Below are 16,184 nucleotides of genomic sequence, written 5' to 3'. Positions count from 1 at the left end.
TATGAATCTAGTTAAATATTAAAAAATATAAAATCTCCCCAAAAAAGAAATAATGATCTCGCAGCAGGAAAACCCTGATTCTAGTTATATAAAAAATATCCATAGAAAGATAGAAATCAGGATCTTGGAAATGGAAAACCTTGACTCTTGAGGCTTTCTACCAGCAGATAAGAGCAATAATTTGTACTTTAATTCCCAAACCTCATGCATTTCCTGACGAAGCTGTTCCATATCCATTTCGTAGTCTCTCAATTTTTGCTGTAACTCATCCCTATCTCCCAACTGAGCATATTAATAAATTCAGAGATCATTGATTTATATGTCTTTCTCTAAACATGATCCAAATAACATCTGTCCAAAAATGTAAGATTCGCACAAAGCCCGAAGAGAATGCATGTTAAGTAGTACTTAATTCAACATAATATATCTCAAAATTCCAAACTTTAGCCGGGATACCAGGTCTCGAGAGACAATTACCTGTTCGAGAAGGGCCTCCCTTTCGTTGTTTAACGTGTTTATCATGTTCTTCAGTTCCGTGTTTGTATTCTCCATACTGTTCAGCTCTTCTTCTAATCTAACAAACAATAATTTTAAGAACTACGGATTAAGCTCGAAGGTTATTTTCTTTTTATCGGTCAAAATCGAAAAATTAGAGATTACATAGAGAGATACGATTAACCCGATCTAAAAATTGGCCTCGGCTAACGATATGATCAAACCCATCTAAAAGACATAATGTAAAATAGTTTTAGTGCAATAATCTTATGCCTCATGCATGCAAAATTACAAGAAATTGAGGCAATAATCTTTGCTAGAGTGACTTGGCTGCAGTTTGCAAAGAAGGTATTAAAAAAGCATGCACCAGGTGCACTATGTTACGAACAACTGGCAAATAAATGTTCAATACATTCGGGAGCGGCGAGTATACTGTCATTTAGAAATTTATTGCAGCAGGGAATGGGGCATAATTGATATCACGTGACCCTAAAAGACATCTGCAGCTGTCGGTTTTAGGTTTTACTTTGTAAAAATAATGTAGCTGTATCTTTACGACCTACAAAATGCAAACTGGATGGTGATTCAACAGCGTCTTGTTTAAATTATCATTTTATTAATCTAGAGAAAGATGTATTTTATTAATAATATGATTAACGATTATCGTGTGTAACTTATTTTCATTTCAGGGAAAATCTTCATTGCACAGTCGGTGATTTGAAACAAAAAGAAAGATAACACAAAACTTCAGACAACACTTAAAGTGTTAACCTAAAATTAGTAGAAGTAAAGTTACTAGGTAACTAACCTAGAATTAGTAGAAATGAAGTTACTATTACTAAGTAACTAACTTAGCATTAGTAGAAGTGAAGTTACTAAGTAACTAACCTAGCATTAGTTATTAGTAGAAGTTAAGTTACTAAGTAACCAACCTAGCATTAGTAGAAGTAAAGTTACTAAGTAACCAACCTAGCATTAGTAGAAGTAAAGTTACTAAGTAATCAACCTAGCATTAGTAGAAGTAAAGTTACTAAGTAACCAACCTAGCATTAGTAGAAGTAAAGTTACTAAGCGCCTCGAGCAGACTAGACCGACTATCTCCTGCTTCACTGGATTCGTCTCCTCCTTTGTCCCCGTGACAACATGTCCCATGTGGACAAAGAGAGAGCTGGTCTGTCAGATCCTGAGGTGATAAAATAAAGGAGAATTGGAGACCTAAATAAAGGAGAAATGAATGAGAAATAAAGGAAACTAAAATGGATTATGCATGTCGTATCAACTGACCCCGAGTAACGAATATTAAGGATCTATAAGGAATTACATCATATTTTAATTCATAACAATGTCAATATAAAAATACGGAAATCTGGAATTCAAACAAATAGGTCACAGCATGGCGTTCCAACGCTAAACAAAAACGTTAAACATTTAACAAACGTCAAAAAAAAACGTTAACAAACGTTAAACAAAAAACGTTAAACAAAAAAAGATCAACTACCCACCTTGATGGACTCTTCCTTTTCAGCGAGAGTCAGTCTGTGGCCGATATTCTCCTCATGCGTCTTAATCATAACCTCCCTAACATCTTCCAGTTCCTTCTTCATATCATCCGTCTCCGTCTGGGACAGGTAACTGGTTAACTACAGCATGTTAGAGGATACAGCACAAAAGTTGCTTGTAAAGTTGTAACGATTTGAATATCTTGAATTAAATTAACCTAACCTGATCCTCAGGATGACATAAATTTATTTTAGATCAAGATGCGTTCATAAGACATAAGTTTTAAATATAGAAACAGGTCCAACTCTGATAAGCAAATTACTGATTTATCGTAAAACTTATTTACCTGATAAAGATGTTCCTGAGCTGCTAGCTGAGCTTGAAGAGCCTCAAGGTCCTCGTTAACATCAGCTCCTTTCTCTTCTTTCTCTTGCAGTGCCTTAAAGAAATTTAGTACAGGGTTCTGTGGGTTTAAATATAGTTGATTTACAATAAATTGGAGAATCTGGCACGTCAAATAGAGGAACTAATCTTTAAACTAGATCAAATTCCAACCATGCAGCCGACCAGCACTGGTTATTACCTCATTTTTGAGGAGGAGTTGGTCCTCCAGTAGCATACAATCAGCGTGAACATGTTCCAGCTCCACCGACTTCTCCTCTGAGTCCTGGCGCGCTGTCAACAGCTCCTGCGATATTATATCTTGTGAAAACAACGCTCAACAGTTCCTGCGATATTATATCTTGTGAAAACAACGCCTAACTAACTACCACTACAGCATGGTGCCATATGGTTTGGAACTAAACGAATGTTCAATGAAGTTATTGGATCTTAGTGGAAGGAATCTCGTGAGATAACAAGCAGAATAAAACTAAAAGATAATTCTCTGAACTTCTCACCAAACCTCAAAAAGGGTCATAACACTAACAGACATTCCAAATCGGATTCTGGTCCTATAAGCACTCTACCTTCAACGAAAACTACAGACAATCTTTCAGATATTCAGTAAAAACTCAAAATACACGTTTTTTGTTTTCAAGACAGCTACATAACATCCAAGTACAGGTTCTTTATTGGTCCAAGACCGCCCACGTGATAATATCATGCATTGTGATAGGTCAAACTCAAGTTCTTATTGAGGATCCTCTCAGACATGCAATCTTACTGTTTGTATTGTAAGCACTGAATGGAATGATGGGATATTTGTGCTCAGCAACTCTTGCGGAGATCGGAAATGACACATTCAGATGTAAAGATCTCGGTTGTTGAATGGTCAATACACTTAAATAGTTTGTTGTTCATTAAACAAGCACAGTGGATGCTGTTTACAAAATACAAATAATGGGACCCAATCCTTTAGAATCAATTGTGTCATTAAGACTCTTAATGACATAAAGCTTACTTACAATTGAGTAAGAGAACTCTAGCGGCGGTCTGATCTCACCAATGTGTAATTTAAGTGGATCCATTGCACGAATCCAACAACTGCGTTAAATAGTAACGAGTCAATTAACAATAATGTCAACAGAAAACGAGGTAAGATGCGAATTTTCGATCCTGCACGATCCGCAATAATCAAGTTAAACTGCAGAAAAACGGTTATGCTGCAGCAAAAACAAAGCAAGTAGAAAACAAAGCTAACTTTGTACACGGATATTCCTATATGACTGATATGTCACGTGATAAAGAGAGAATGACTAAGACGAGGAGAGGGCACACGCTCCACATTATAAAGGAGTACAGCAGGTGATCCTTGCTCTGCTTGTCAGGTGACATATTGCCCTAAACTGTGCTTACTAAATTAAATCTCCCTATTATGTTAGAAGTGACGTGAGTGTCGAACAGTGTCTGCTGTAGACTCTGTATAGTAGACTCAAGAGCACATTGTGTTTTGCGTATAATAAAGGATGATCTTACAAAGAACTTATCTCCGTTATATCTTAAAAACAACCTTCAAAAAAGTAACCCCACAGTTGTGAGTAGTTACAGGTTACGCCGCCTGGTTTTTACAAAATTAATTGATAATGTAAGTAATGAAAGTCGTTTATTAATTAAACAGAATTAAATAGATCAAACTCAGAAATACTCACATTTTCAAGATTATTGATGAGTTTTTGTAGCTCTTCATTCTCCTCTGCAAGCCTTGGATCCTCCTGTTAAGACGTTTAGGTAAATAATCATAGATTCTGTTTTAAAATAATAAATTTCGGTCTAATACTGAGCATTATGACCCATCCATGTGCTTGCAGTGAGAGTGTAGCTAAATTTAAAAATGATAAGTCAATTTCTTGTTTTATTCGTGTGAACGACGCATCATGAAGCGATGTCGAAACCCTGAGTGTACACAAAATATATCTATTTCTCCCCTACTGTAGTGTTTCACATTTGTTTGGCTGAGAGTCAATTTAGCTGTTTCCCGGGAGTCATTCTCATCATTCATCTTTTGAAATAACTTCTTTCTTTGTAATATGAGTTTTAAAAAATGGTCAAAATTTTAAAAATTAGGATGATTCGCAGCTTCATCTAATTCTCAATACTTGCAAAAGTTCCGAATATTTTGGAGATATCAGCGACTGATATCGCGGTTTTGCGTCGGTTTAAGACCCATCACAAGCACCATAACTGTTTAAATGACTCGTTTGAAAAGTTTACTTTTTATCTCGTACAATATGCGCTTAATCAGGGCGCTGGGCGATGCCGTTAATTTCTGACAAATTTTCTCAAATTCTTTTTTATCTATGTAGTAGAGTATATAAAAAATGAATAAAGGTTCTAAACAAGGGATAGTTAAAAAACCAACGCCCAAGTCTAATCTTTCCCTAAAACAAATAACTAAATATCAAAACTTCATTGTAATTTCTGCCAATATCTCTTGTCATAAGCTAAATTACGGAGATAATACAGATAAGAAATATTGTACATAGAAAGATTTCTTTTACATAAGGACACGTTCATTGAAGTTTGAGGAAATTGGTAAATTTCTAAAACAGCGTTTTTGACGATAGTGGTTTAATTTTAACATATATTAATCTAGCGTGTTCATAAGTTCTGAACATTAGCCACGTGACCCATACTCCCATATGCACTGCTCAGAAATAAAATGTATTGCTTTTAGGCACTATAATGTAAAAAATGTCACATTTTTGTGACATTGTTTACCATAGCTGCCCGATTAGCATTTTTTGGTCTAAAATATAGTAGATTAGGTCAATATAACAATTATGATTCAACATTGGTTAAAGGGCAGTGATCGAACGGCTTTAAGGCAATATTTCGTAAACTTTGTCACACTCAGAATACGAGACCTCTTTTCTACTGTGAGGTGTCCTCAAAACCCTTTCAACTCATTATTTGATAGTTCTTCTGCCAATCATAGCCCTAAAATATGTTTTTTTGAAAAGTTAACAAATACATGCACTTGGCTATTGGGAAATGATGTAAATTCTGTCACATTATATGGAATTTGAAATTCTGGGTGAATTTCCGAAATCATTTATATCTGATTTTGGTTTGGAAGGCGGGAAAACTCTATATGAGGACGATACACGGATACAGTTGATTGAAGTATAGGGCAGTTGATGTAAACATCGTCACAAAATGATACGAAATCGTAAATGGACACGTTCATGTTGAAGTTTAAGGATATTGGTAAACCAAAAAAAATAGCGTGTTCAGAAGTTCTGGACATTAGCCACGTGACCCATCCTTCCATATACACGGCTCAGAAATAAAATTTATTGTTTTTAGGCACTATAATGTAATAAATGTCACATTTTTGTGACTGTGTTAACCATAGCTGCCCAATTAGCATTTTTTGGTTTAAAATATAGGAGATTAGGTCATTCTAACAATTATGATACAACATTTGGCTAAAGGGCAGGGATCGAACGGTTTTATGGCAATATTTCGTAAACTTTGTCACACTCAGAATACGATACCTCTTTTCTACTGTGAGGTGTCCTCAAAACCCTTTCAACTCATTATTTGATGGTTCTTCTACCAATCATGGCCCTAAAATATGTTGTTTTGAAAAGTTAGCAAATATATGCACTTATTGGGAAATGATGTAAATTCTGTCACATTATATGGAATATAAATTTTGGGTGAATTGCTGAAATCATTTATATCTGGTTTTGGTTTGGAAGGCGGGAAAACTGTATATAAGGACGATGCACGGATAGAGCTGATTCAAGTTAAGGGCAGTTGATGTAAAAATTGTCACAATAATAATAAGGGCAGTTGATATGAAAGAAAATCTATCTAACTAATGCAATGGCTGATGTGACTTTGAAGAAACATGCCTCGATTAGAATTCAATATTCTTCCAGGAATTATTAGTAGGTTATTATTCAGCAAATCAGAACTCAAGTTTAACAATTCTGAGTTTAATTTTACTAAGTTACCGAAATGTGACGAAATTCACTTTTCCTGCCCCAACAGTATAATTTCAATGTGATGAAAAGTGGGCAAGGGTTTCTATATTTCCTTATCTCTGAATTAATCATTTCAAACTATAATTAGGACTGTTGATGTGAAAGAAAGTGTATCTAAATTTTACAATGACGTATGTGACGAAATTTACATTTCTTGACCCTATTTTGAAGAACCATACCCCGATTAGAATTCAATATTCTTCCAGGAATTATTGGTAGGTTATTTTTCAGCAAATCAGAACTCAAGTTTAACAATGCTGAGTTTGATATCACTAATTTACCGAAATGTGACGAAATTTACTTTTCCTGCCCAAACAGTATAATTTCAATGTGATGAAAAATGGGCATGGGTTTCTATATTTCCTGTATAAATCCATTCCAACTATAATAAGGGCAGTTGATATGAAAGAAAATCTAACTAACTAATGCAATGGCTGATGTGACGAAATTTACATTTCTTGCCCCTATTTTGAAGAATCATACCTCAATTAGTATATAATGTTACTTTATCACCATCACTATGTCGATAAATTAGTTATTTTGCCAACACGGAGCAAATAAAGTTATAATATTTTTTTTGTGACGAAATTTACAAATTTTTACCCTGTTCAGGTGTTGAAATTTATCCAATGTTAACATATCACTGCCATATAATAATTTATATGACCGGCGTATGGTTGAAATATTGTTAATTGATCCATAGTACGTAATATAGGGTGTTTAAGTTGGTATACTAATATTTACTCAATTTCACACATGTTGAGATATCATACAAATTTATGTGACTAAATTTACCTATTTCTGCCTTCTGTATTTGTATTTGCCTATAACAATGAAATATGTGAACAATTCCAAACACATTCAGCTCACAAAATAATGCTAGACTATTCGGGATTTCTTGTCAGGATGTCATAAACATCCCTCATATAAATTTATTAAATGTGTGACGGAGTTTACATGGTGCTACCATTTAAGGAAAAAAGTCGCTAAATATGTAGATAATAGTCATATACAGCTATTCTATGAATTTAAAATTCGAAAATTTGGTCAAACACGGCAACAAGGGGTCCATATAAACTCCGTCACGTTTTTATAGTGTGACAAAGTTTACAACTCACTGCCGGCCGCATTTAAGCGATATCTTATCGTCTGATAAAGATATCGTTATGCGACAAAGTTTATCTAGAGGATGAAACGATTATCCTAACCATTGAGGGTTTATATAGTTTCATAGTGTGACACATTTTACATCATCGTGCCATTCAGTAGGGTCACTAATATTTACCAATATCCTCAAACTTCAATGAACGTGTCCATAAATCATGCACAATCATCGAGAATAGATTGCTTTGGGGTCTTCCTCTTCTCCCTGGTAAGTCCAGTGTATTGATGGCAAAAATGAGGGAAGAAAACGCTGGTCCGTCAACAGAACCCCGCAAAACATGTCCTAACATTCTCCACCGACTACGGGCCAATTTTCCTGACAATGGTTCAGCATTGCAGCGTTTATACAAGTTTTTGTTGGAGATGACTCCTGGGTATTCGTAGAGTTGAAAAAGAAATTGGAATCTTTTGGCAAAAAGACATAAATTACAGGTTGGAGCTAGGTTTAGTCAAGAAACGTTTCAAACGTTGTTCAAAGTATTGAAACGTCGCGGCGGTATCTTTTCATAACTTTAAAAGAGCGTTTGCTTTTCTTCGCAGCTAGAAATTTTGGACACTAATCATCAAGCACTTTAGTTCACTATTCGACACTTTTCAGACATCAGCTCCATCATTGCTTGACTGTGTCACCTAATTAGTTTTGCTATTAAGATATTCAGAATCTGCTTGTACATCCGATAATGTGCTGCTACATTATTTTTTGAACATTCATTTCAACATAGTATAGTTGACGCAAATTATACAATCATTATCTTTAACTCTGTTGAAAATTGTCACTTCACACCTTATATTATCAGGAATCAAATTCACACAATGAATCTGCGAGTCAACTTATCAGAATCTGGGAATAAACCTGAAGACGCAATCAACATCTCAAGACTTTCATTCACCATAACGAACTTAATCCTCTGCGTTCCCATCATACTTCTAAACCTTTTTGTCGTGAATCATTATAGAAATCAGTTCAGGAAATTTGTACCATGCATGTTCTTTCTGATGTCTAGCAGTGATGGACTCATGGCCATGTCCGTCGTCATCGAATCAGCTCTAATCATCAAACAGTATTGGGAGAAGACAGTCATTGAACCAGATATGATAGAAAACAAAGCCCTAGTTGTGGTTACTATACTTTGGAACTTGTTCTACAGAGTATCAACCTTCGTTAATGCTGTGTTATGTGTTGCGAGGACTGTCAAAGCCAAACTCCCCTTCTATAGAATCAACATGAAGCTTGCAGTGTCCTCGGTTGCTTTTTATATTCTTTTGTGGGTTCCTGTTGCTGCATTCGAGTATCACGGGATTAGTTCCAGACCTCACATACATAAAAAGGCTTTCTCCATGTCATATGGACAGCTTGGATTGGAAATTGCTGGAATTTTCTACAAGAAATACGATTCACCGAACAAGAAAAAGGGAATCAAAACATACTACGGATTAATAGTTGGGTTCATCCTCAATTTGATACCCTTTATCATCCCCTGTATTCTGAGTCTGGTGTGTCTTGTTATTCTGGTAAGATCTCTCAGAAAACCAGCCCCAAACAACGAATCAGCTGCCCGCAAAATATACGTCACCATAACCGTTACCTGCATCACATTTCTGTTTGTACTGTGCACAAGTCTCTCAACACTTTACCAGTTAGTTGCAAAAATCATCATCTCACTCATCCTTGATAAAAGGATAAACGAGGATGTCAACAAGAATCTCTACCCTCTGTTTCTCTTAACACTACCTCTTGTTAACGCAGCTATTAATCCACTGATCATTGTGTTGAGGAGCAGCGAACTCAAGACAGAGCTGTTTAAAGTGTTACATTTAACCTCTGTTCAAGGCTCAGTGGTGCTCAATCCTAGCGGTTCTAGACAACGTAAGAGTCTGAGGTATTCGCAAAACGGTATGATGAGATCAGGAAATGGGTAGAAAATGTTAGAGTTGAAGTGTCTGATGAATGTTAGTCGGAACTAGGTTTTATGAGTACAATGTACGAGGTTACAAATCTTCAAATTTCTTTAAAAAATCATTCTCGATATTAACATTCTTCTTGAATAAGAATCTGTTTAATTTCTAGAAATTTTCTGAAAATATAAAACTCCAATTCTAAAGTGACATGCTGTATTTCCAACTCCAACAGATAACTTTGTACTACTTGTTAATGTACCATCTCTACTTGTTAATGTACCATCTCAACTTCAAGTCGATTTTTCATCGCATTATTTTAAGTTCATGTCATTTGGCTATTTTAATATTATGTAACCGCTAAACCGCTGGTAATAGCCACTGCAAGGAATTTAGTCTCACATAGTAAGTTCTATTAAGATATCTTCATTATTATCTACCATTCAGAGTTATCTGATCTTCAAATAAGTGGTTTTGCTTGTCAACAAACTAAATCACACAAATAAACACACGAACTTGAATGCCATGATAGTTGTTTTAAAATTCAATCATCATATTAAGTATATCGTTAGTGGTTTGCTTCTCAATGGTTTCAAAGTCGAACTGTTGTTCAGATGATTTTTGCAGTTTGCTGATAGAAATTTACTGAATTATATTTACCACATTTTAAACGTAATCGAGCTTCTTAGATTCTACAAAACAACAAAAAAGTTCATGATCATAATTCTAATTGAGTTTGCTTCATTGACAGTCAAAAAAACAATCACTGACGAGAAATTCGGTATAATTAATATGATCTCAGACAAGACAAGATATAATATAAAACGGCAACAAATATTCGCTAAACTAGTGATGAAAACGGCTAGTCATGTCAAGTTCTAAGTTTTAAGGAAGGGCTGACCAGCAGCCCAGGAAAAATTGCTAGAGCTCTCTAATGAAAGATCGCAATAGCGGGATATTGGGATTAGTTTTCAACTAGCAATAACCACGTCTCGGTTGGACCTCATTAACTATGGTAATGCCACTGCGCAAAGCTGAATGTAAAGAAAAAACAGCATAATAAACAGTCCCATGTAAAGCATAAAATTGTGTTTGAAGTCTGTTATGAATTTATTGGACCCGTTTAACGATAATGCTACAATCGCAACAATCTAACGATGTGTTACAGCCTTATAAAATTAGTAAATGCTTTTGATGATATAAAATTCGATGCATTGATTAGGTATAGTAGAAAGGTTGGACCATTTCCATGATGCTGGTGTAGTCACGGGTCTAAGAGTTGAGACGATGCGGAATTTAGAGATTGGGAAATTTGAAATTATAAGTTATTGTCCTGTGTATTTATAATGAACAATTACAAATAAGCATATGGTATGAAGTATTCAATAAATTCGATGATTAATAAAGTCAACAAAGCTCCTTCGGCCTTGTTTATATCGGAAAATATTTCCCACGTGTTTAAATTTCCCGCCACAATAACTCCATGGTGCGTTCGTATTGGATGACACATGCTATGGTATATATCGGCCAGAAACACGCTCACAACGTTCAAACCAAAAAACTGTCGACACAAAAGGTCGTATTATAGATTGATTATAATTAGCTGATTGCGTTTTAGCCAAATTTGGCACGAATTTTCGTCAAATTTTCGGAAGTCGTAGTAACTGCGAGCGCGAAAAACTTTTAACAGAAGCATACCGATTGGCGCCGCGCGCTACGTTTCTTCGAACAGAGGGCGGCAAATTGTAAGGTTTGGTCGCCATGCAAGGGCGAGAAATATCGAAATTCATCCTCAGGTAACCGGTTAAATCTGTTTCTCTACGGCTTTTATAAAACCAAAATTCAAACGGCAGCTTAACTTCTGGAGCTGCTGGAGCAGCAGGGTTCACTGTGTCGTCAAGTGAGGAACTAAGGTTGTAAGGACTAAGGTTTCCATTTCTACATAACACAGCTAACTAAATCTGGTTTTATGGCATCTACAATAGTTACAGGAAGACAAAAACTTCGTCTCAAACAGCTAATATTTGGTGAATTCAATATAATCAAATTCACCACGAACTATACGTACTGACCTTTTGTTGGTTCCCTTGGTTTGAAGATAAGCTGTCCACCACAGATCTGAAATAAAGCCAAGTTTTAAAACAGCAAGATGTGTTTAATACAAATATGTTTGTAGAAATTTGTATGGTGACGAGTGATGACGTTTGTGGCGTTATTATTTGATTTGATTTGATACCAATATACAGTCAAGTATTCATGACAGATTGATTATAAACTCGGTGTGATATTGACAGTTGTATTTGTTGACAGCCATGCATTGCTTTAAATTTATCCCCAAGGGATTACGATGCTGTCAGCATTATATTGTCAATTGAAATCTCATTAGATTCGGTTAAATTAGTTCTTTTATAATACCTGTACCAGTCAGTAGGACACTATACTTATTAAATATGATTAATGATTAATGATTAATTAACCGTATTGAAGTATTAACTTTGTCATGCTTATTAAAAACTATCGTTTACTGGAAGACTGTCATCTATTGGAAGATATGATAAGACGTGGTCTGAAAGGCTGGAATTACGGATCTCACTCATATGGTAACTGAAGTGCATGTAGGGGAGGAAACTTAAAAACAAAGACACCAGAATATCTCATCAGTGTGTATTGAATAATTTATAATTATGCAAAATAGGGCACACACACATACACGCTAATTAGCCAATTACCTCAACATAACACACACTAAATACCCCTAATCAACATAGAATCAAACACAAAACAAAGTAATATAATTTACCCGTGGGCAGGATTATCAAACTCTCCCTGTACCACATGATAAGGGTTATAAAGTTCCTGTCCCGTTTGAAACCAATTGTCGTTGATCAAACGAAAAGCCAAGTCATACGACATGTAACAAGAAAAAGGCCCTCTTTTCCTCTCCTTCCACCTCTAGCTATCCCTGTATAGCGTTTAAACGAGATGATTTCAGTAACAACTCAACCAGACCAGCTCTAATACAATTCCAAACACACACAAGTACACTAAGATACACAATACCACGAGTCAATATACTGATGCTCGGTAAAATTTTCGTAGCGCTGGATCGGACAGCAAGGAGAGAAGACTAATAAGATGCCAGGAAAAAGGTCACGTGATTGTAATTAGCCAATGACCCTGCATGTCACGTCCCTATGAATTTAGGCTATTATATAATTTGGTTTAGTTGACTGCACAGTGCTATTTTACTAGCTAACAAAGTTGAGGGACACATTGGACAGGACGGCTAATCGGGTAATCAATTCATAGGATGACATCGCATTGGGGAAACAACACTACACGGAGACATTAACTTACATTGAACTATTAAAATAAGTAGAGGCCTTTGTTTACTAGATTCTTTGAGTACCAAATTTGGTCTAGAACAGTAAAATGAGACTACAAGATCCGAGACTACACAGTACACTCGTGATATTAATTCATGCAACCACCATGTCTTCATGGCTCACTTCCAGATTAAACATTCTCCAGGCTTCAAGTTCTCTTCACGTATTACAATCCCTGATGATATCGCTGAAAAGTTGCGACTGGCTTTGACTAATTCAAGCGGTTAGTTCTGGCTAATCTCAGACTCAATCGTGACGGGTGTACCATGGGGCGTACTATGAGGCGTTCTATGAGGCGTACTATGGGGCGTACTATGGGCGCACTATGAGGCGTACTATGGGGCATACTATGGGGCGTACTATGAGGCGTACTGTGAGGCGTACTATGGGGCGTACTATGAGGCGTACTTTGTGGCGTACCACTGTATTACGTAATGCCACGATACCAGTTTAAATTGGACCAGGATATTTACCCAGCTGATCATATACAATTGATATGTCACACAGGACACTAAAAGCAGGATTGGACCTGATTTAGTCCGAAGTGTGACAGAGGACTCATAATTAACAGACGTTAAAACACAACTCTTGTTAGCCACTATTGTCCCACGATTGTGTGTGTGTGTGTGTGTGTGTGCAGATAACAAAAGTATGTCGACCCTGTTCCCTAGCAACAATATTGGTGTTGCATTGGTTGTAGTGAGAGATCTATTGTTTAAATGTTAGGATCCTATTAACGTGGCGTATAGATCTCTCCACATATACTGGCTGCTCAACAAGTTCAATATAGAGGTTCTTTTAATATTTTATATCCTATAATATAGCAGAATATAGAGGTACTTTTATACCCTATCAAGTATAATATAGCAGAATATTATAGAGGTTCTTTTATATCGCAGTATACCCTATTCGCACACAAACTGCACACATTTAAACCGTATCTAGACATATCTACATAATATTTAGATACATATCCGTACCTCAAATTACGGACCTTCGCTCAAACTTTCATCAGATCTATTTATATCCAAATATTAATATTATAATACAGTGTAACTTCTATCCCAGCACCAGGATGCGTGACGTTAATAGAAGATACGGATCCTAGACTAACTATTCTTGTAGTACTTGGCCAATAAAGTTGCGGCAACACTTTGTCTACAGGTATTTTGACGTAGCCCGTAGGACGACGATAAGTCTTACAGAATACAAAATCATTAGATATTAAAACTATTGAAATAATCCAAACTCGTCGGATCAGTGGCTGCCAGAATCTTGATTACTGGGTATTCCTGCAGAAACTGGATATCATTGCAGAGACGCAGAGAGTGATTCATTTTAATCCATACATGGAAGATGATGAATGGACTAGTTCCTAACATCATCAACATACAGTTTAAGCTCTCGGGACGGCGTAAAAGCTACTGTGCCTACATTTAATGAAAAGGCACAATTCTTCTTTCGACCCACTAAGAAGACTCTTTTGGAGTGAAAGCAGCCAAGTTATGGCACCTGCTCACCAAGGAAGTTAACTCTATCAATGTCTCGGAAACTTTAAAATCCTCCCTAGTTATGAGCTATATAGCAAGATAATTTTTCTTCTTCTCTGCTTAACTTTGTTGACATATTGGGGGGGGGTGTCATGTCCGTCTATGTCCGCCTATGTCCTGTCCTTTTTGGATTCTATGAGACAACGGACGTGTTTTTTGGGACATTGGCGGACACGGACGGACATTGGCGGACTCGGACGGACATTGGCGGACTCGGACGGACATTGGCGGACTTGGACGGACATTGGCGGACCCGGACGGACATTGGCGGACTTGGATGGACATTGGTGGACATTAGCGGACATTGGTGGACATTAGCGGACAAACATTTTGAGGACTGAAGAGTACTGAAGAGTACTGAAGAGTACTGAGGAGGATGGCTGAGAAGCATGGCTGAAGAGGATGGCTGAGGAGGATGACTGAGGAGGATGACTGAGGAGGATGACTGAGAGGGAGGAGAAGGATCAGGAAGACCCAGGAAGAGGAGGACCCAGAAGGAGGACCTAGGAGGAGGAGGAGAACTGAGGAGGATGACTGAGGAGGAGGAGGACTCAGGAGGAGGACTGAGGAGGACTGAGAAGGAGGAGGACTGAGGAGGATGGCTGAGAGGGAGGAAGAGGAGGAAGAGGAGGAAGAGGAGGAAGAGGAGGAAGAGGACTGAGGAGGAGGAGGAGAAGGACTGAGGAGGAGGAGGGCCCAGGAGGAGGAGGACCCAGGAGGAGGAGGACCCAGGAGGAGGACCCAGGAGGAGGAGGAGGACTGGGGAGGAGGAGAACTGTTGAGGACTGATGAGGAGGACTGAGGACGAGGAGGAGGAGTAGGAGGAGGACTGAGGAGGAGAGGAGGAAGAGGACTGGGGAGGATCAGGAAGACCCAGGAGGACCCAGGAGGAGGAGGAGGAGGAGGACTCAGGAGGAGGAGGAGGACTGAGGAGGACTGAGGAGGAGGACTGACGATGACTGAGAAGGAGGAGGACTGAGGAGTACTGAGGAGGATGGCTGAGGAGGATGGCTGGGGAGGATGGCTGAGGAGGATGACTGAGGAGGATGACTGAGAGGGAGGAGGAGGATGACTCAGGAGGAGGACTCAGAAGGAAGAGGAGGAGGACTCAGGAGGAGGACTCAGGAGGAGGACTTAGGAGAAATGAGAAGGAGGACTGAGGAGAACTGAGGAGGAGGAGGAGGAGGAGGACTGAATAGGAGGAGGAGAAGGAGGGGGACTGGGAGAGGACTGGGGAGGAGGAGGACTGATGAGAAGGATGAGGAGGAGGACCCAGAAGGAGGAGAACTGAGGACCGAGGAGGAAGAGGAGGAGGATGAAGATGAGGAGGAGGACCCAGGAGGAGGAGGATTGAGGAGGAGGACTGAGGAGGATGGCTGAGGAGGATGACTGAGAGGGAAGAGGAGGAGGAAGAGGACTCAGGAGGAGGAGGAGGACTGAGAAGGAGGAGGAGGAGGAGGACTGAATAGGAGGAGGAGGAGGGGGACTGGGGGAGGACTGAGGAGGAGGATGGAGGACTGAGGAGAAGGATGAGGAGGAGGACTGAGGAGGATGAAGAGGAGGAGGAGGACCCAGGAGGAGGAGGACCCAGGAGGAGGACTCAGGAGGAGGAGGAGGACTGGGGAGGAGAAGGACTGTTGAGGACTGATGAGGAGGACTGAGGACGAGGAGGAGGAATAGGAGGAGGACTGAGGAGGGGAGGAGGAAGAGGACTGAGGAAGATCAGGAAGACCCAGGGGGAGGAGGAGGAAGAGTAGGAG

The 16,184-nt window shown here is 38.3% G+C and overlaps 1 protein-coding gene and 1 non-coding gene across 7 annotated transcripts in view; both read right to left on the bottom strand.

Moving 5' to 3' along the window:
• Nucleotides 1-16,184, bottom strand: part of LOC134821176 (coiled-coil domain-containing protein 186-like) — a 34,702-nt gene that overhangs the window by 15,913 nt on the left and 2,605 nt on the right. For 4 of the 6 annotated variants that reach the window (XM_063831846.1, XM_063831849.1, XM_063831848.1 and 1 more), the window contains exons 5-12: nucleotides 11,561-11,606; nucleotides 4,086-4,148; nucleotides 2,579-2,683; nucleotides 2,342-2,434; nucleotides 1,998-2,114; nucleotides 1,539-1,678; nucleotides 478-574; nucleotides 202-282 (exon numbers count right to left, since the gene is read on the bottom strand). In XM_063831846.1, the coding sequence (XP_063687916.1) occupies nucleotides 202-282; nucleotides 478-574; nucleotides 1,539-1,678; nucleotides 1,998-2,114; nucleotides 2,342-2,434; nucleotides 2,579-2,683; nucleotides 4,086-4,148; nucleotides 11,561-11,606 (742 nt within the window). Of the gene's footprint in view, nucleotides 1-201; nucleotides 283-477; nucleotides 575-1,538; nucleotides 1,679-1,997; nucleotides 2,115-2,341; nucleotides 2,435-2,578; nucleotides 2,684-2,899; nucleotides 3,042-3,401; nucleotides 3,710-4,085; nucleotides 4,149-11,560; nucleotides 11,607-16,184 lie in introns of those variants that run through there. The other 2 variants (XM_063831851.1, XM_063831852.1) reach the window with 2 other exon arrangements.
• LOC134821484 (U4 spliceosomal RNA) lies at nucleotides 10,384-10,524 on the bottom strand. Its single transcript, XR_010161021.1, has one exon. It is a non-coding gene; the product is annotated as a U4 spliceosomal RNA (small nuclear RNA).

This window comes from Bolinopsis microptera, chromosome 9 (assembly GCF_026151205.1).
Source record: "Bolinopsis microptera isolate Bmic1 chromosome 9, MBARI_Bmic_1.0, whole genome shotgun sequence".
Classification (NCBI taxonomy): Eukaryota; Metazoa; Ctenophora; class Tentaculata; order Lobata; family Bolinopsidae; genus Bolinopsis; species Bolinopsis microptera.
The sequence above is the reverse complement of the archived record's forward strand: the minus strand, read 5'-3'. Positions and strand labels throughout refer to the sequence as shown.